This window comes from Rhinatrema bivittatum, chromosome 2 (genome assembly GCF_901001135.1).
Source record: "Rhinatrema bivittatum chromosome 2, aRhiBiv1.1, whole genome shotgun sequence".
Classification (NCBI taxonomy): Eukaryota; Metazoa; Chordata; class Amphibia; order Gymnophiona; family Rhinatrematidae; genus Rhinatrema; species Rhinatrema bivittatum.
Window position 1 is genome coordinate 94,730,473 of NC_042616.1, and position 20,215 is coordinate 94,750,687.

Consider the following 20,215-nt stretch of genomic DNA (forward strand, 5'->3'; position numbering starts at 1 on the left):
CAGGTTTTCTGGAAAATTCTAACTCAGAAGTTAAAGATAAAGCAACTCTTCTTGTCATCTCTGCACATGAATTTGATATGCAATGGACTTTGAAATTGTGTTTATGGGGCACACAATCTCTGTTTCCCCAGACATTGTCAGGGAGACTTAAATTTGTAGAAAGATTTTTCTTGTTAAAAAACTGAATTTTTTGGCGTTAGGTACCACCTTCTTGCTGAAATTTCATGCAGATGCTTAATTAAATATGCAAGTCATATGCAAGCCAACTATGTCTTCTTCGACCCATGCAGTTGGAAAGTTTCCTTCAAAATAAGTCAGATCTAGCCAATGTTGGGGCCATCAGGATCTGCCAATTTTGTTTGACTGAATGTATTTTCCTTTTTCATATGTACTTTTTGTTATCTCTTATATTAATGCGGCTTTGTTATTGTATCATCTGTGCTTTTGCATGTTTTTCTTCTTTTTTTGTTTAATTGATATTTTCATTAAGCTGCTCTACTTACTTAAATCAAGGAAAATCCTGAATATAAATTTAGAAACTTAACGATAAAATAAAAAAATATTTAACTTAAGAACGTTTCCTATGATGCTATTAGGGATAGGATAAATTGCTCTGTAGCAGAGGGCTGTATACCATAGGGCACAGTGAGGCCTATTTTTAAGGGCGGTATTAAAGATAATCATGATCTCGCTAAATACCATCCCATCTCTAATTTGCCTACTGTGGCAAAGGTGCTTGAGAGAGCTGTATTAACACAATTAGATGAATATTTGATAGATCATGATATATTGGACTGTAATCAGTTCGATTTCGTAAGCACTATAATACCGAACTGTCACTGTTCTTTTTGGCTGATAGCCTTCTGAACAGTTTGGATCAGGGAAGGCTGGGATCCTAATACAGCTTTATGTCTCCAGTGCCTTTCACACTATGAGGCAAGATATGATGATCACAAGTTTAGAGAATATTGGGATTACTGGGATGGTCCTGAAGTGGTTTGCAACCTTCTTAAACAATAAGATGCAGCGTGTTCAGTTAGGAGCTCAGTTTGCTCCATGGAGTTTTAGCATCGGGCATACCTCAAGGGTCAGCATAGTCTTCCTCCCATTTTCATCTATATTTGGCTTCATTAAGAATTGCTCCTTAAAAGTTTTGGATTAATTTATTATATATATATATATATATATATATATATATATATATATATATATATATATATATATACAGATGGAATGCAGATATTTATCCCTTGAATGGCATCTGATATTTTCCCAGTTCAATTTTTTTTTTTAACAGTATGAAAGTGTGGCTTGCCATTAATGGTCTGGCATTAAATATACTGAAGGCCTGACTACTCTGGATTGGCAAGAATTCCCCTGATATGACACCATTTTTAACAGTTGTAGAAGCATGCCCTTTACCTGTACTGTTTGATATCCAAAATCTGGGTGTTATATTGGATGCACAGTTGACCATGCCTCTGCATATACAATGCACGGCCCAGATTGCCTTTTATAAGCTGACGACTATTGAAGCCCCTTAGGCATATATTGCCTCCTGATCAGTTTAGGACTGTGCTCCAGTCCCTTATGTTAACCCAATTGGATTCCTGCAGTGGCTTATAGCAGGTCTACCTTATAAATTGCCGAGGTTGCTCCAACATGAGTAGCATGCGGCAGCATGTGTTTTATCTGGGCTTCGTAAAAATGATCATATCATGCCAATGGTTAAAAATCTTCACTGGCTACTGGTTAAATTCAGGATAAGATTTCAGCAGTTAATTATAGCCCATAAACTCTTACAAACTGACTTGTCATGTGGTGATTAGAAATGTGCTTGGGTGGTATGAGCACTCCTGCCCTTTGTGTTTGATGAGTCAGGACCATTTGCAGGTGCTTGTCCTTCAAAAATATAGACTTCTGAAGAAAAGGGCTAGAGCCTTTTCATATCTTGTTACAGTTTTATGGAACTCCCTAACAGTGGGGTATAGGGTTGAGACAGATATGCAGGTACTTAGAAAGCAGTTAAAAGCTGTCCTTTTTAGGGAAGCGCTTGGATGATATTCCAGTTTGATATGTTATAACAGTTGCTCTTATGCAGTGTGATTGTTAAAGAGTCTGTATATTTTAATGATTTTTTAAGTATGTAAATCTGTACTCTGCACTTAACACTATTTTGTTGGAAACTGTGGCTTATAAGTTTTTTTAAATAAATGTCACAAATTTAACCAAACAAGCAAGATCAATATTGACTGCACAATTTTTAATTGCTGTAATCCACCTTGGAGATTGAAAAAATGGTAAGGCAGAATAGAAATAAAACAAATGATAATGGTATTATATGAAGTAGTTATATTTCCTACTATATGATGCAGCCTTTCATATATAATGACTTATAGTGTAATTCATCATCCAACCAACCAACCATTTGGTATTGCTTCAGTATTTAACAATGTTTTTCTTTTTTTAAACTAGATATTTATATTCGAGAATAACATCTACTATCAAATGGATGCAGAAAGCCGTGCAATCCGCTTAGTTTCTACTGGAAGGGAAGACATTTTTAATGGCCTCAGTGACTGGTTATATGAAGGTAGGACACTTTATAGAGACACTGGGATGATTCAGCAAAAACAGCAAAAAAGGCTGGTGGCACCATAGAAATTAACTGATTTATTGAGAAGTGGTTCAGAAGTGCAGAGATGCAGCTCAATATACCCACTGAGCTTCACCATTGCCATTTTGTTCTACTAGAAATCACTCTGTTTGAAAAAAAATAGTTTTTGTCCAAAGAATGCATTTTCCGGCCACTATTTTCACATGTGAAAAAAGATGCCAGATTTTACGCACTTTTAAGACTGGAGATCACATTGAGTTGCTTGTAGGTTATGGACTATGTAGAGTGCTTTCACTATATACGTGTAAAGGAAACAGTATCATTGCAGTCTTGAAAATGTGTTTTCAGAATGTAACTATTCTAATATTTGACTTGTTTCAAACCATCAGCAGAATTAGAGATTGCATAACTCATGGAAGCTGTGGTGTTAAAGCAGATCACTGAATTTATTGAAGACCATTGCATATTAGACCAGTTTCAATTCAGTTTTAGAAATTCCTTGATTACTGAGATCTTGCTTCTCTGTCTTGTGAACTCAATCAGTGTTTGACATTTTGTCAGCATTTCATATGACAGACCATCAGACATTACTCTATTGCTTGAGAGAATGTGGAATCTCAGGTACTGTTCTGAATTGGTTCAAATCATATTATAGTGGAAGGGGTGGAGGTCAGTCTTCATGGCATTTTATATGTACAGGGGTGCCTCAGTGTTCAGACTTAACAGCATTGTTATTTACATCTATATATCCCCAATTTGTAAGATCTTGGCTGGGTTCAGTTCAGAATATAGAATCTATACAAACAACATTTAGTTTTATATCCTGATAGGGGCATCCTGGGTTGAAACGTGGTTTCTTTGTGTGTCAGTTGTTAGACAATGGCTTACACATAATAAGTTGGTCTTAAACTGTCTAAATTTGAAATTATGTTCTTCAGCACAGCAATTCTGATGATACCCCTTCTATATCCATTGAGAACAATGTGCTTCTCCCCTTTGTAAAGAGTTTGGGGATCCTTATTGATTATAATCTGTCCTTTTCCCATCAGATCAAAGTTATTTGCTCTGGCTTTTTAAAACTCTGTGTTATTTACGGGATTAAGCCTCTGTTGAGGCTGTTCAAGCTTTGCTTCTACTGTTGTTGGACTATTGTAATTTGATTTTTCTTGGATTTACCAGAAAAAACTGTATTGTATGATTTTCACCTGTTACCAGTCCAGTGGCAGATAAAATACAAGGTTGCATTGTTTACTCACAAATTACTCTCTTGACTCTTCCATGGATCAACAACATACTTCATGTAGAGCCATAGCTAGCTTATGGCCGACATGGTCATGGCCTTAGGCTCTATCTAACAGGAGGTGCCGCTGCTCCCTGTGGCTGATCAGCTGCCCTTACACCTTAAGAGCACTGCACCTGTTCCTGGTTTTCCCTTTTCCTTTGGGAGAGGGAGGTGGGGGGTGAAGCAAATTGGGAGAAGTCAGGACCAACATCCAGCCCAACTCAGAGGTGGCATGCGCAGCCCCCCCCCCCCCCCACCCTGGGAGAAGCACTTGCAGTGAGCAGCAGCATGGTTGCAGGGTTGCTGGAACCTGTGGCTTCCTCCTACCTCCCCTCCGTGGGCCACAACAAGCATCTGCCTCCACCTATCTCTCAGCTAGAAATGAGGAGCAGAGAAGCCCAACCACAGCAAGCATCGGCCTCCTCCAACTGGCAAGCCACATGCTATTAAGAGCAATGCTAGGCCCAGGGCCAGTGCAAGGGTATTGAGCGCCCTAGGTGACCATTGCACTGCCGCTCCCCCCCCCCCATCATGTCCCCTCTCCGGTCGCCCCCCCCCCTACCTGTTTCGGCACCGACTGTGTGTTTCTCAGGATACCGAGCCGTAGGGGGGCGCCGAAGACCAGCCACATGGTGCCACAAGCAGGGCCTATCCCGCTCACGGCAATGAAAAATAGAAACAATCGGAACTGAAACAGGTGGGGGGGGGGTCACGACACTGTGTGCTTCTCAGGGCCGCGAGAAGGCCCTGAGAAACACACAGTCTCTATTTCTGTTTGCCGTGAGCGGGATAGGCCCCGCTTATGGCACCACGTGGCTGCTCTTCGGCAGCCCCCTATGGCTTGGCACCCTAGGCGACCATACAAGTTCACCTAATGGACGCGCTGGCCCTGGCTGGGCCTCAGGAGGAGTAGCTCGGACCCAATGGAAATGACAACATGGCTGGCAGAGACTGGAGGAGCAGCAGCGTGGCATGCACTGCTGGAAGGAGCAGAAGACCAGTGCAGGATTGTCATCCACTGCCTAAAGAAGAAATCTTCTCATCTGTTGCGGGGCTGAAAGATTTCTACCACTTCTGCTTCAAGAGGGAGGGGGAAAGTGAGTGAAAGAGAGAGCATCTGTTTATATGTATGTGTGTCCGTGTGTGTGTGTGCAAGAGAGCACACACACAAACATGAGAGCATGTTTGTGTGTGTGTATATGTATCTGTGAGAGAGCGTGTATGTGTGTGTGAGAGAGAACATGAGTACATGTATATGCCATTTCAATAATTAAGGCTGCTTGTTTACAAGAAATCCATTTATGTGTGTTTTTTTCAGTTCGGCCTGTATTGTGGATATGGACTGCATTGCCACACTTTTTGTAGGCCATAGGTGTTTAGAAAGCTGTTAAAGGCCTAGCTGTTTATTTCACCAGGAAGCAGGCAACCTTCTGTGTTTATAATTGCATGGAGATATTTTTATTGTCCACATTTTGTTATTATTTGTTTTATGGAAATGAATTGTTTTAGATATTGTTTTATTATGTTTTATTTGCGCTGTGCTGATTATTTTATTTAACTGTGATTTGCCTAGCATGGGGTTCTAGTATAAGTGGAATATAAATATTTTTAAAATTAAAAAAATATATATGTATTTTTGTGAGAGAGCATGTGTGTGTGTGTGTTTGTGTGAAAATGCACAAGAAAGGAGAAAGTTTTGATACGGTCCTGCACAGGAGGCTTGTGAATAAAATGAGAAGCTTAGGAGTGACTGCCAAGGTGGTGGCCTGGATTGCAAACTGGTTGATGGACAGAAGACAATGTGTGATGGTAAATGGAACTTACTCTGAAGAGAGAGCAGTGGTAAGCAGAGTGCTGCAAGGATCGGTGTTGGGACCGGTCCTGTTCAATATCTTTGTGAGCGACAATGCGGACGGGATACAAGGTAAGGTTTGTCTTTTTGTGGATGACACTAAGATCTGCAAAAGAGTTGACATGCCGGAAGGAATGGAGAGAATGAGATGGGATTTAAGGCAGCTCAAAGAGTGGTCGAAGATATGGCAGCTGAGATTCAATGCCAAGAAGTGCAGAATCATGCATATGGGATGTGGAAATCCGAAAGAACTGTATTTGATGGGGGGGGTGAAGGGCTGATGTGCACGGAACAGGAGAGAGACCTTGGGGTGATAGTGTCTAACAATCTAAAGTTGGGGGAAGCAATGTGACAAGGCGATAGCTAAAGCCAGAAGAATGCTGGGCTGCATAGAGAGAGGAATATCTAGTAAGAGAAAGGAAATGATGATCCCCTTGTACAGGGCCTTGGTGAGGCCTCACCTGTTCAGTTCTGGAGACCATATCTCCAAAGAGACAGAGACAGGATGGAGGCGGTTCAGAGAAGGGCGACCAAAAAGGTGGATGGTCTTCATAAAATGACTTATGAGGAGAGATTGAAGAACCTAAATATGTACACCCTGGAGGAGAGGAGGAGTAAGGGTGATATGAAACAGAGTTTCAGATACTTGAAAGGTTTTAATGAGCATGGTCAACAACAAACCTTTTACATTGGAAATAATCAGTAGAACTAGGGGTCATGATTTGAAGCTCCAGGGAGGAAGACTCAGAACCAATGTCAGGAAGTATTTCTTCACGGAGAGAGTGGTGGATGTCTGGAAGTGGTGAAGACTAAAACTGTGAAGGATTTCAAAGGGGCATGGGATAAACACTGTGGATCCACAAAGGCTAGAGGATGGGAATAAAGAGAAGAGCTATGGGGTGGAATACTGGAGTGGAGGCTACTACCTGGTGATTACTACCCTTATTCAATAAGCCTTCGCATGGTTAATGCAACTCCAACATTTCTCTCTGCTTCAACGGCAAGGGGAAATGTGGAAAAGAGGATTTGCATTCAGATAACAACCAACAAGGACTGAACTTTACAAACTGGGTAAACAAATAAGAGTGGGGGTAGCTTGCTTATTATGGCAGTTACTACCCTAAACCAATTAAGCCTGATACATAACTTTGAATGCATATACAGCATTGCTCTCTGCTTCTATGGCAGGGGGAATGTGGAAAAGAGGATTTGCATTCAGACAACAACCAACAAGGACTGAACATCACAATCTGGGTAAACAAATAAGTGTGGGGGTAGCTTGCTTATTATGGTGGTTACTACCCTAAACCAATTAAGCCTGATACATAACTTTGAATGCATATACAGCATTGCTCTCTGCTTCAATGGCAAGGGGAAATGTTGAAAACAGGATTTACATTCAGACAATATCCAACAAGGCATTGATCTGTGCAGTCTGGGTAAACAAGCATCGGGGTAACTTGCTTGATGCGGCAGTTACTACCTTTAACCATTAAGTCTTATGTTCACCTTTGATGCAAATCCAGCATTACTCCTTGCATCAATGACATGGGATGGCAGGAAATTTGAATCAAACAGTTACCAACAAGGACCCTGAACTTGGTGGTTGATGAAACAGATAAGTATGGGAAAATAAGTGTGGGAACTTGCTGGGCAGACTAGATGGGCCGATTGGTCTTTTTCTTCCGTCATTTCTATGTTTCTATGTTACAACTTCCTTTTTTCTCTCCCTGCTAATCCACGACAATCTCAGGGCATCCGGAAATCCAAAGTTCCCAGGTATGGAGAAGAGCAGGAGAATTTTTTTATATCTTTATTTTTAATTATTGTGTATGTTTTGAAAATATGTTATTAATGCTTGGAAAAATTGTATCTGCCAGTGTAAATTATTGGATATTCTTCTATTCATTGGCTGTTTTGAATATGGTTTTAGTACTATTGTTTTTTTATATATCTTGATTTTTTTGGTCTGTTTTATGAGGAATGGTGATGTTTCTGTTGTTCCATCATTGCACTGCATGCAGAATCTGGCTTATTGCTTGCATATTTCTATTTATATTTTAAGGGTCTGTCTATGTTCTGCATGTGTGAGCGAGATGAGGTATTCTATTTACGGATCTATAGCATCCAGTCTTATTCTGTTTTCCTAATTGGTGGTATATTGGCATTTTAGGACCTGGTGTAATATTTGCATTGTTGCTTCTTCATATCTGGATTTGTTGCTGTTTGAGTGCTGGCAGTTAGTGCTGTTTTAATATGGAAGATTTATTGATTGTAATTGTAATTCTGTTTTCTTGTGGCTTTTTGGTAGCCAAATACGATATGGTTGCCAAGTGTCTTTTTTGCAGGGTTTTTTAGTTTATTTATTTAGGTGTTATATATACCGTCTTTCCAAAGAAGATCAGAATGGTTTACAAAATCGATATTCATATTCATGGTCAATTATCACATATTTATGTAACGCTCCCTTGACCGCTTACCTCATGGGGCATTTCTGGGTCTGGGATTGACCTGGTGGGAGCCCCCCAGGGCAAAATCAGTCGGTCCTCATGTTCGTGGCACCTGGTGCCTCCTGCTGGGGAAGAAGGTGTTAGTGGGTGAGATCTCCCTCCCTTCAAGCCCAGGAAAACAAATAGGACTGTGAACAAAGCGGGCAGCATGTACAAATATATACAGGTTTATTAGACTATACAACTATATACATTTCTACATGACTATGTACGTTACTAATAGGATGTCAAGCAGCACACTTATCTATTTGTGGTTAGTATTCTCTATCTACACAACTATATACATTTCTACAAGGTAACAAGAACATTTAATATTTGGCAATGTTGAGTTGTTGGCTCCCACAGCAGTTATTTAGGAAACTAGTATATTTGGATTTTCAGAAGGTATTTGACAAAGTTCCTCAAGAGAGGATTCTAGGAAAAGTAAAAAGTCATGGGATAGGTGGTGATGTCCTTTCGTGGATTACAAACTGGCTAAAAGACAGGAAACAGAGAGTAGGATTAAATGGACAATTTTCTCAGTGGAAGGGAGTAGGCAGTGGAGTGCCTCAGGGATCTGTAGTGGGACCCGTACTTTTCAATATATTTATAAATGATCTGGAAAGAAATACGACGAGTGAGGTAATCAATTTGCAGATGATACAAAATTGTTCAGGGTAGTTAAATGACAAGCAGATTGTGATAAATTGCAGGAAGACCTTGTGAGACTGGAAAATTGGGCATCCAAACGGCAGATTAAATTTAATGTGGATAAGTGCAAGGTGATGCATTTAGGGAAAAATAACCCATGCTATAGTTATTCAATGTTAGGTTCCATATTAGGAGCTACCACCCAAGAAAGAGATCTGAGCGTCATAGTAGATAACACATTGAAATCGTTGGTTCAGTGTGCTGCGGCAGTCAAAAAAGCAAACAGAATGTTGGGGATTATTAGAAAGGGAATGGTGAATAAAACGGAAAATGTCATAGTGCCTCTGTATCGCTCCATGGTGAGGCCCCACCTTGAATACTGTGTACAATTCTGGTCACCGCATCTCAAAAAAGATATAGTTGTGATGGAGAAGGTACAGAGAAGGGCAACCAAAATGATAAGGGGAATGGAACAACTCCCCTATGAGGAAAGACTAAAGAGGTTAGGACTTTTCAGCTTGGAGAAAAAACGGCTGAGGGGGGATATGATAGAGATGTTTAAAATCATGAGAGGTCTAGAACGGGTTAATGTGAATCAGTTATTTATTCTAACGGATAATAGAAAGACTAGGGGGCACTCCATGAAGTGAGCATGTGGCACATTTAAAACTAATCGGAGAAAGTTCTTTTTCACGCTACGCACAATTAAACTCTGGAATTTGTTGCCATGGGATGTGGTTAGTGCAGTTAGTATAGCTGTGTTTAAAAAAGGATTGGATAAGTTCTTGGAGGAGAAGTCCATTACCTGCTATTAATTAAGCTGATTAGAAAATAGCCACTGCTATTACTAGCAACAGTAGCATGGGATCTTCTTAGTGTTTGGGTAATTGCCAGGTTCTTATGGCCTGGATTGGCCACTGTTGGAGACAGGATGCTGGGCTTGATGGACACTTGGTCTGACCTAGTATGGCATGTTCTTATGTTCTTAAGCCGTGAGGAACAAAAGAAGAAGGAGACCGGAGGTCCTTCAAAGGTGCTTTATTAGTTGCCCGACTCTAGGCCTGAGTTTCGCCTGTGAAGGCTGCTTCAGGGGCTTTTGTAGATGTCTCTAACGAATTTTAGAGATATATTGTCCAATAAAAACAGATGTATAGTCATCCATTAATCAGGAATTCCTCAATTGTGATCAAAAGCAGTTTAAATTCAAGTAGCGTTTACTGCGCGTCTAGAATCGAATTGAATTGAAACAGAATCTTGGATTGAATCCTGTACTGAACAGGCAACCATTGAAGATGATATAGCGTAGGAGAAATATGGTCTGAGCTTTTTGTTTTGGTTATCAGCAATCTTTCAGTTTTACTCCAGGTTTTTGTTCCTGCCCATGGCTTCTAATTTTCAAACCGGTGCATATGTGCACGCATGTGTCAGCCCACACCCAGGGACGTGGCTGTTTTATAACTTGTACACATTTAAGCACATATATTATAAAATAGCCTGGCCACGTGCACATGTGCACCAACGTTCAAGTGGGTGAGTGTGTACATGGGCACGCAAATCACACTTTTACTGCATAAATTGGGGAAATTTAAAAGAAGTGCATGCCGATGCTATTCCTAGTTTTACCAGTTCGTCTAGTTAAGATATAGGTCCTCCAACCCCCCCCCCCCCCCAGTTTTATAGCCTTCACTCCCCCCTCCCCCATTAGCCCTGGCTCTTAAAACCCCGCAGATCTGCCTAGTTTTATTTATTTTTTAGCTTACATGGCATCCATAGCAGAAGTAAGGTTACAAGGCAGGGGGCCTCAGCGCGCACCGGGTCTTGTCAGTATTTACAAGCACATCTCTGGCTCACACCCTGAAATGCCCATGCCCTGCCCAGACCATGTCCATGCCCCTTATTGAAAACTTTCTAGAGTGTATCTCGCTGGATTTTTAAATCTGCTCGGTGCATGTGAGTCCCTTTCATTTGCACATCCCCTAATTAATGCACATACCGGGCTTTTAAAATTCATCTTTAAAAGTAACATTTTTTAATGGGATTTTCTGAATGGGGCAGATGGGGAGGAAGGTTACTTAAGAACTCAATTTCTCACTTTTGTTGGAAGTTCATCGTGCGATGCCCCCTCTTAATGTTTCACCTAAAATTAGCATTTACTCCTCATACTTTGGGGCCGATGCAATAGTGCGCTCAGCTGAGCGCACTGTATAACCTACTGTCGGACACGGGTTAAATAGGCGCTAATCCACCCCCTAATGCAATAGAGGGATTAGCACCTATTTAACGTGCGTCCGACGCGGAGTGAATGGGATAGCGCTCATCACATGCAAATGCATGCGAATGAGGCTATTACTCCTTCACGCCAATGCAAAAAAATAATATGTGTCTAAAACGCACATTTATCGCTCAGCTATTAACGCCTGCCTGGAGCAGGCATTAATAGCTGAGCGCAGAAAAGCAGAAACAACTGCTTTTTTGTACTTCTTTTAAAAGTTTAAAAAAAAAAACAAAAAACTCAGCAGGCCGCATTGAGGACCAATGCCGATATGCTCGGCGTCGGTTTTCATAACCGGCAGACCGCCGGTAACCGCGGGGTCGTGTTAGCACGGAGGCGCTAAGGTCGCGCAAGTGACTCTAGTGCTTCCTTGCTAACGTGATCCCTAATTGTAATATAGCATGGTGCGGGCCCCATGCGCATGTTAAAAAAAACGGGCGCTGACTTTTCAGCGCCCGCTTTCCGCTCTTTTTTTTTGCATCAGCCCCTTTGGTAGCAGTATTGCTGTTTGCCCGGTCATTCTGTAAATTTTACTTTAATGTTCTTTGAAGTTTTAATGCACACAATACACATTCAGAAAAATAAGAGGGATGTTAATTATTTGTCTGTTCTGTATTCATCAGCTGAAAAAGGAAGATCCAAATTCAGTAGGCCAGCAAGTGGCAAAGTTATCCGCGTAAAGATACTTGGGTTATTTTGACTGAATATTCAGCAGGACAAATCTTCTGCTGAATAAACTCAGCTAAAGTTATCTGGTAACGTTACCCAGATACACTAGTCATGTCGCTGCATATACTCAGCTAAAGTTGTTTGGATAACTTAAACCATGTATATTCAGCCACACATCTAAAGATATTTGGGTAAGCTAAATTCAGATACAACCACTTAGAAATCACACACACAAAAAACAAAATAATTAAACCAATGTTGATGCCATAGCAGGCCTGAGGCCCTCCCTCAGGATATGAAATTAAAGAACTAGCTCCAGAACCCCTCCTTCCCTATCCACCCCACCCTCCCACGCCACCTACCTATCCCACTCAGAGCCACCTTAAATCTCCAAGGCCTAACTGAAAAGCAGTAAACATTAAAGGCACTCCCGGTTGCATCCAGCATTGCTCCAACAGCAAGGCTAGTAGCGTATGCTGCCCAACATTGCATTCAGGTATGGCTATGACAGTAACATTGGTAGCATATGTATTCAGCATTGCTGTCAGAACAATGCCAGATGTGAGTGGGAATACAGTAGGAGTCTACCGCCTCCTTCCTTGGCCTTGAGGGTTTAGGGGCTTCCGGGTGGGGGATAGGAGGGAGCTTGGAGCCATCTCTTCAATGTTCATATCTGGTAGAGGAGACAGGATGGCGTCCTTGGGCTATTATGGCAATCATTTTACAGCTCAATTGGAATCAGCTTTTGTTGGGCTATTGATTTTATTTATTTATTTGTTTGTTTGTTTGTTTGGATTTGATTACCATTGGCACACAAGGTGAAGAGCAACAATTATAACTTTTACAACTTAGCAAGGAACAATAATATAAAACAATTGCAAAAATCGATACCCAGAAACCTTAAGGGTACAGATAAAGTTTCATAGCATCCATCGTATTTAATTACAAACATTGTAAAACATTGTAAAACCTAAACAGACCCAACTGAATCAAATCAAGAGAAAACACTGACCCAACATGATCAATAAACACCAAATATATATATATATCAGAAATACTGATTAGGCCTCCAGCTACAATTATTAATTAAAGCTTAATTGAAAACAATGTTTTTAACAATGTACAGAAAGAAATATAATATTTAGTTTTCCTAATTTCCAGTGGCTATGGTGGCATCCTGTGTCTTCTTTGGAAACCACATGGGGTTTTTCCCCCTATTTTATGTACCTCATCCCAGTCACTTAACTGCTCACTGCACCTCCCTGAAGCAACAAACCTAGGCTACAGGCCATGTACCAGAATTGTCTCCAGAACCCTGACTCTGTTGGCCCTAAATCCAGTCACTAGTTGTCACTGTTCTACAATGACTGGGATGACCTCCCTGCTAGATACAGTGAGTACTGATCCCCAGTGACTGCATTTTGATGATAAAAAGTATTTAATATGCACAATATTTCGTGATGCTGGTGTATAAGACTGGCCAAAGCAATTTAATATGCTAGTAAGACTCAAGGGACCCTTTTAAACTTTTGCAGATATTTCTCTTCTTCTACTTGACAGAAAAATGTATGTAAACAAAAGCTTGTGCAAAGATCACTGCGAGATTTTTGCCCCAAGGGATAAATTTAAGGATTTGGAAAAAGCAACACAGTAGAAAAATAAGACATGGTGAGTGTGGAAATATTAGAGGCATAAAATCGTGAATATGTTTTTTACCGTTTGTGTTTTGATCAGAGCTTGCAGTACAAAAGTTTTGTTGGCTTGTGTATCCTTGGCTATGATGCAAGGACAATACAGCAGGGTCTACTGTATCTTTTCAATAAGATTAACTGTCAGATGACTTTGGATAGGTAATCATAAAGTCAGTAATCAGAGGTATTACTGCCACTATTGAAAATATTCAATTAGGCTCAAAGAGAATAAATTGTATGGGGGGAGGAAGAGACTGGAGAGCAGGAGGACAGAATGGAGGAGCAGAGGCAGGTGAGGGATTAAGTAATAGGTGGAAGAGAAGGTGGTATATGTGAGGAGTAAGTGACAGGAAACAGAAGAAAGGAAATTAGAGAAGCAGGAATATGAAATGAAAGACAGAAAACAAGTAAAAAAGTAAAAAAAAATTGTCCAAACACATATGAGAGCCCTTTTAATCCCAGAAAATATTGGCAGCAAATGGAAACCTTTCCACTCTCTTCAATATTGTGAAACGCTTAACAAATATCTCTCTGTCTTCTACCTCAGACATTGATAATACTTTATGTAATCACATTGCACACTATCTCCAAGAGAAGATCCTCAATATCATGAAAAGCCTGCCACAAACCATTCTCCACAATCCCGCCCCTCCAACACCCTGTTTACTCCTAGTCATCCTTTTCTCATACTACAGAACTATAATCTCAAACTCACCTTTCAATCCTTGCTCCGGTCACTTATTCAAAGCCTTAGGCGAACATGCTAATCTATTTCTAGCTCAGATTGTCAACCCATCTCTATCTTCAGGCATTTTTCCGGATCTACTTAAACAAATCTCCATTCGCCCTATCACGAAAAAGAAAAACAAGAGTTTAAGTAATCTTTCTAATTTACGACTCATTGCATCCCTCACCTCATTAGCAAAACTTCTACAATCAGTTGTCTTACATCAACTTACAAACTACCTATCCGAAAACTCCATACTACACCCAAATCAACATGGCTTTCGCAAAGTTCACAGTACAGAAACATTACTTCTGCTATCGTTCAACACCTTACTAAGAGGCTTCAACACGAATACTGACTATATACTTGTACTCCTCGACATCTCAGTAGCCTTTGATACCCTCAATCACCAAACCCTCTTCTAACAACTGGAGTCAATTGGCATAAAAGACACCATCCTGAACTGGTTCTGTTCCTACCTATCAAACCGTCCTCATAAAATCAATATTGGTAAATATTCATCTGATTGGTACTTCCCCACTTCAGGTGTCCCACAAGGTTCATCATTACATTATCTGCCATTCTGATTAACATTTATCTATTGCCTCTATGCCACCTTCTCAGCAGTTTAAATATCCAATTCAAGATTTACGCTGATGACATTCAATTTTTTTGTTCCTTATAAATCATCATGGTCCACCACTCTCTCAACAGTTTGCCTTTATATCAAAACCATAAGCTCCTGGTTGTCCCGTATCCACCTGAAATTAAACACCTCAAAAACTGAAATCCTTCATCTCTCTTCTATACTACACTCTGCTTGTAGTTCTCCAACACATCTGAATATTGATGACTTATCCAATCCATTCCAATTGTATCTAAAGCGCAAAACCTTGGAGTAATCATCAACTTGAGTCTGTCCATGTCTGCCCACATCTCTACCATTGTCAAAAACTCTTTCTTTAAACTTCAGATACTAAAACATCTTCATCCACTTCCTTTCGCTCATGACTTTTGAACTGTCCTACAAGTCCTCATTTTCTCCGGTCTAGACTATTGTAATGCTCTTTATATTGGCCTTCACACCACTACACTTCATCCTCTACAACTTATCCAAAACTCCGCTGCACATCTGTTGACTGGAATCTCTCTAAAAGAACACATCACCCCAACCCTCTGTTCGCTGCACTGACTCCCAGTTTACTACAGAATTCAGTATAAGATCTAAGATCTTATCTATTCTACATAACCTAATATATAATGACACAAAACCTGGCTCTTCTCCTTTCTTTGCATCTACCAAACATGCAGACAATTATGGTCACTACACAAAAACCTACTGGAAATTCCGTCAGTGCGCTTGGTGCAGCTAGACATCACCAGAAGATGTGCCTTTTCAGTAGCAGGCCCTACGCTCTAGAATTCAATCCCAGACCACCTAAGACAGATATCTTCCAATAAGGAATTTAAATGGAGCTTAAAGACATACCTATTCTCCATGGCATTCAGTTCCTCCCCTACCACTCGGTAGGCTACTCATGGGCACATCCCCTATGACTCTACTCTTCCCATAAGCATCCTCCTCCCCTTAATCCAAGTAGTTCCACTTTTAAAAATTGTCTTTTGTACAAGTCATGTGCGTTTTTATGTTTTTATGTAAACCGTTTTGATTAACTAATTGTTTTAAAAGTGGTATATAAACTTTTTAAAATAAATAAATAAAATAAATAAATACCCCTGAGCTACTGCAGGAAACCAGAAGCCTTTCATAGCCTGCTATGGTGGCTTAGTGGCAGTACAAACATAAGAACATGCCATAATGGGTCAGATCAAGGGTCCATCAAGCCCAGCATCCTGTTTCCAACAGTGGCCAATCCAGGCCATAAGAACCTGGCAAGTAACCAAAAACTAAGTCTATCCCATGCTACTGATGCTAGTAATAGCAGTGGCTATTTTCTAAGTCAACTTAATTAATAGCTCCTCCAAGAACATATCCAATCCTTTTTTTAAACACAGCTACACTAACTGCACTAACCACATCCCCTGGCAACAAATTCCAGAGTTCAATTGTGCGTTGAGTGAAACAGAACTTTCTCCGATTAGTTTTAAATGTGCCACATGCTAACTTCATGGAGTGCCCTCTAGTCCTTCTATTATTCGAAAGAGTAAATAACTGATTCACATTAATCTGTTCTAGACCTCTCATGATTTTAAACACCTCTATCATATGCCCCCTCAGCCATCTCTTCTCCAAGCTGAACAGCCTAACCTCTTTAGTCTTTCATCATAGGGGAACTGTTCCATCCTCTTTATCATTTTGGTTGCCCTTCTCTGTACCTTCTCCATCACAACTATATCTTTTTTGAGATGCGGCGACCAGAATTGTACACAGTATTCAAGGTGGGGTCTCACCATGGAGCAATACAGAGGAATTATGACATTTTCCATTTTATTCACCATTCCCTTTCTAATAATTCCCAACTTTCTGTTTGTTTTTTTTGACTGCTGCAGCACACTGAACCAACAATTTCAATTTGTTATCCACTATGATGCCTAGATCTCATTCTTGGGTGATAGCTCCTAATATGGAATCTAACATTGGGCCTCATTTACCAGTATCGCATTGGTAACGCATTAAGGGGCGTTTCCCATGCAAATGAGGCTTTTTTCGTGCAGCGGGAAAACTTCGCATGCCGCGATGTTTCGCCATTCGCGAATACAATTGCGCAAATCGCGAAGTTTCCCCGGTGCGCAATAAAACACCCAAAGAATATATATATATATATATAGAGAGAGAGAGAGAGAGAGAGAGAGAGAGAGAGAGAGACTTGCTATAGATCCTACTCCCTAGACAGGTATTTGTATCCATATGAGAGGCCCACCTAGTAACTCGAGGTTGTTGTTGCCCAGGTAGAGTGTCCATCAAGCTAGGTGGAGGGAACATTGCCCAAATCTCATCTTGGAGTGAGTTTCCCCACTCCGAAGGCCATCAAATCTTCACAAGAGACCACTGTTCTGTTCGTACGTCTCACGTTGAATGTGTAAGTGGCCCCCAACCCCCTACACTAATACCTAATCCCCACCTCTCTCTCTCACCCACCATTCAGAATTGTCATGGACCGCGATAAACCTTTACTGGCCTCTAGCGCACAATGTAACACGAATGAAAGGGTTGTAGATAGGAGCCGTGCTAACACTGCAGCTGTTTCCCGCTTTACATATGCTCCGCCCCCTGAATAACAAATTTGCAAATCGCGTTAACGGCTGTTAGTGCAAATTTATCTCCCGCAGTAACTCCTTGGAAAATGACCCCCATTGTGTAACTATAGCATGGGTTATTTTTCCCTATATGCATTACCTTGCACTTATCCACGTTAAATTTCATCTGCCATTTGGATGCCCAATTTTCCAGTCTCACAATGTCTTCCTGCAATTTATCACAATCTGCTTGTGATTTAACTACTCTGAATAATTTTGTATCATCTCCAAATTTGATTACCTCACTTGTTGCATTCCTTTCCAGATCATTTATAAATATATTGAAAAGTATGGGTCCCAGTACAAATCTCTGAGGCACTCCACTGCCCACTCCCCTCCACTGAGAAAATTGTCCATTTAATCCTATTCTCTGTTTCCTGTCATTTAGCCAGTTTGTAATCCATGAAAGGACATCGCCACCTATCGCAAGACTTTTTACTTTTTTTAGAAGCCTCTCATGAGGAACTTTGTCAAATACCTTCTGAAAAGCCAAATATACTATGGGGTAGATTTTATAAAATTACACCCGCGCGTACTTTTGTTCGCGCACCAGGCACAAACAAAAGTATGCCGGATTTTAATAGATATGCGCGTAGCCGCTCGTTTCTTTTAAAATCCGGGGTCAGCGCGCGCAAGGCTGTGCAAAATTGGCAGCCTGCGCGTGCCGAGCCATGCAGCCTGCCTCCATTCCCTCCAAGGCCGCTCCGAAATCAGAGCAGCCTCGGAGGGAACTTTCCTTCCACCCCCCCATACCTTCCCCTCCCTTCCCCTAACCCACCCCCCGGCCCTAACTAATTCCTCCCCCTACCTTTATCGCGAAAGTTATGCCTGCCTGAGGCAGGCGTAACTTGCGCACGCTGGGCTGGCTGCCAGCGCGCCATGGTCCGGTCTGGGGGCTGGTCCGGAGGCCGCGGCCACGCTTCCGGAACGCCCCCCATGACGCACCAGCAGCGACACGCCCCCGACACACCCCCGATGACGCGCCGGCCGCGACACACCACCGAACATGCCCCCGACACGCCCCCCCAGGAAAGCCCTGGGACTTACGCACGTCCCGGGGCTTTGAGCGCGCCGGCAGTCTATGCAACTTAGGCTCGGCATGCACAGGGGGAGCTTGCCCCTATATCTACTTGTTCACCTTTATCTACATGTTTATAAACTCCTTCAAAAAATTGAAGGAGGCAAGACTTGCCTTGGGTAAAGCCATGCTGACTTTGTTCCATTAAATCATGTCTTTCTATATGTTCTGTGATTTTGATATTTAGAACACTTTCCACTATTTTTCCTGGCACTGAAGTCAGGCTAATTGGTCTGTAGTTTCCCAGATCGCCCCTGGAACTATTTTTAAATATTGGGGTTACATTAGCCACCCTCCAGTCTTCAGATACAATGGATGAGTTAATGATAGGTTACACATTTTTGCTAATAGATCTGAGATTTCATTTTTGAACCCTTCAGAACCCTAGGGTATATACCATCTGGTCCAGGTGATTTACTACTATTCAGTTTGTCAATCAGACCTACCACATCTTCTAGGCTCACTGTGATTTGGTTCAGTCCATCTGAATCATTATCCATGAAAACCTTCTCCGAAACGGGTGTCTTCCCAACATCCTCTTCAGTAAACATCGTAGCAAAGAAATCATTTAATTTTTCCATGATGGCCTTATCTTCTCTAAGTGCCCCTTTAACCCCTCGATCATCTAACGTTCCAACTGACTACCTTGCAGGCTTTCTGCTTCGGATATATTTTTAAAAGTTTTTACTGTGAGTTTTTGTCCTCTACGGCCAACTTCTATTCAAATTCTCTCTTAGCCTGTCTTATCAATGTCTTACATTTAACTTGCCAGCGCTTATGCTTTATCCTATTTTTCTTCTTTTGGATCCTTCTTCCAATTTTTGAATGAAGATCTTTTGGTTAAAATAGCCTCTTTCACTTCACCTTTTAACCATGCCGTAATCATTTTGCCTTCCTTCCACCTTTCTTTGAGGTTTGATTTCTGGGTCAGATCTTTCACTTCACAGACTGGCTAGTGATGCTTCAGAGGCAACATTCATGGCCTTTGAGGGATGGAAGTTCCAGTAATTGTTCAACAGTGATGAATATTAGGGATGTGCTGACAATGTCAACAACAGGTCCATGTCATTTCATGTTGCTTTTTTAAATGAGACAAAAAAGCAACCCAAGAAATTTTGTTTTTCTTTTTTCATTTTTAGTGAACACTAATTCAAACTAGTGCACACTAAATTGAAATAGTGCGCAGTAACTCAAATAGCATGCATCGAATCAAATTAGTGCACACTAAATTAAATAGTTTGCACTATATATCAGAAAGTGCACACCATTTTGAGAGTAAGAGTGCACAAATTTGATGTAGTGTACACTAAAAACAAAATACATTTAAAAAAGCATAAATCATGCTAAAGGAAACTTGAAAAAAAAAAGAAAACAAAAATAATTGAAAAACAAAATGAAAATAAAACTTTTTTTTTTTTTTGCCATGCACACTCCTAATAAGCATGCCCTGAGCAGGGGCCTGCAGAGTCAGTGATGCATAGCTTCAGCCTCTACCCCAGCTGCCCTTTGTTGATAAATTTGCTGCTGCTGTGAGCTCCCAGGCCATGAAAACTGTATAGGCATTGCCTTGTTAAAGGACTGAGCAAGGGAAAGGTCTGCTTTGGCAGCAGAGATGCTAATGCTGTACCT

The 20,215-nt window shown here is 41.0% G+C and overlaps 1 protein-coding gene across 1 annotated transcript in view; it reads left to right on the forward strand.

Moving 5' to 3' along the window:
- DPP6 (dipeptidyl peptidase like 6) overlaps positions 1 to 20,215 on the forward strand; it is a 1,747,714-nt gene that overhangs the window by 1,380,678 nt on the left and 346,821 nt on the right. The window contains exon 8 of the mRNA XM_029588457.1: positions 2,476 to 2,593. Within this exon, the coding sequence (XP_029444317.1) occupies positions 2,476 to 2,593 (118 nt within the window). The remainder of the gene's footprint in view (positions 1 to 2,475; positions 2,594 to 20,215) is intronic.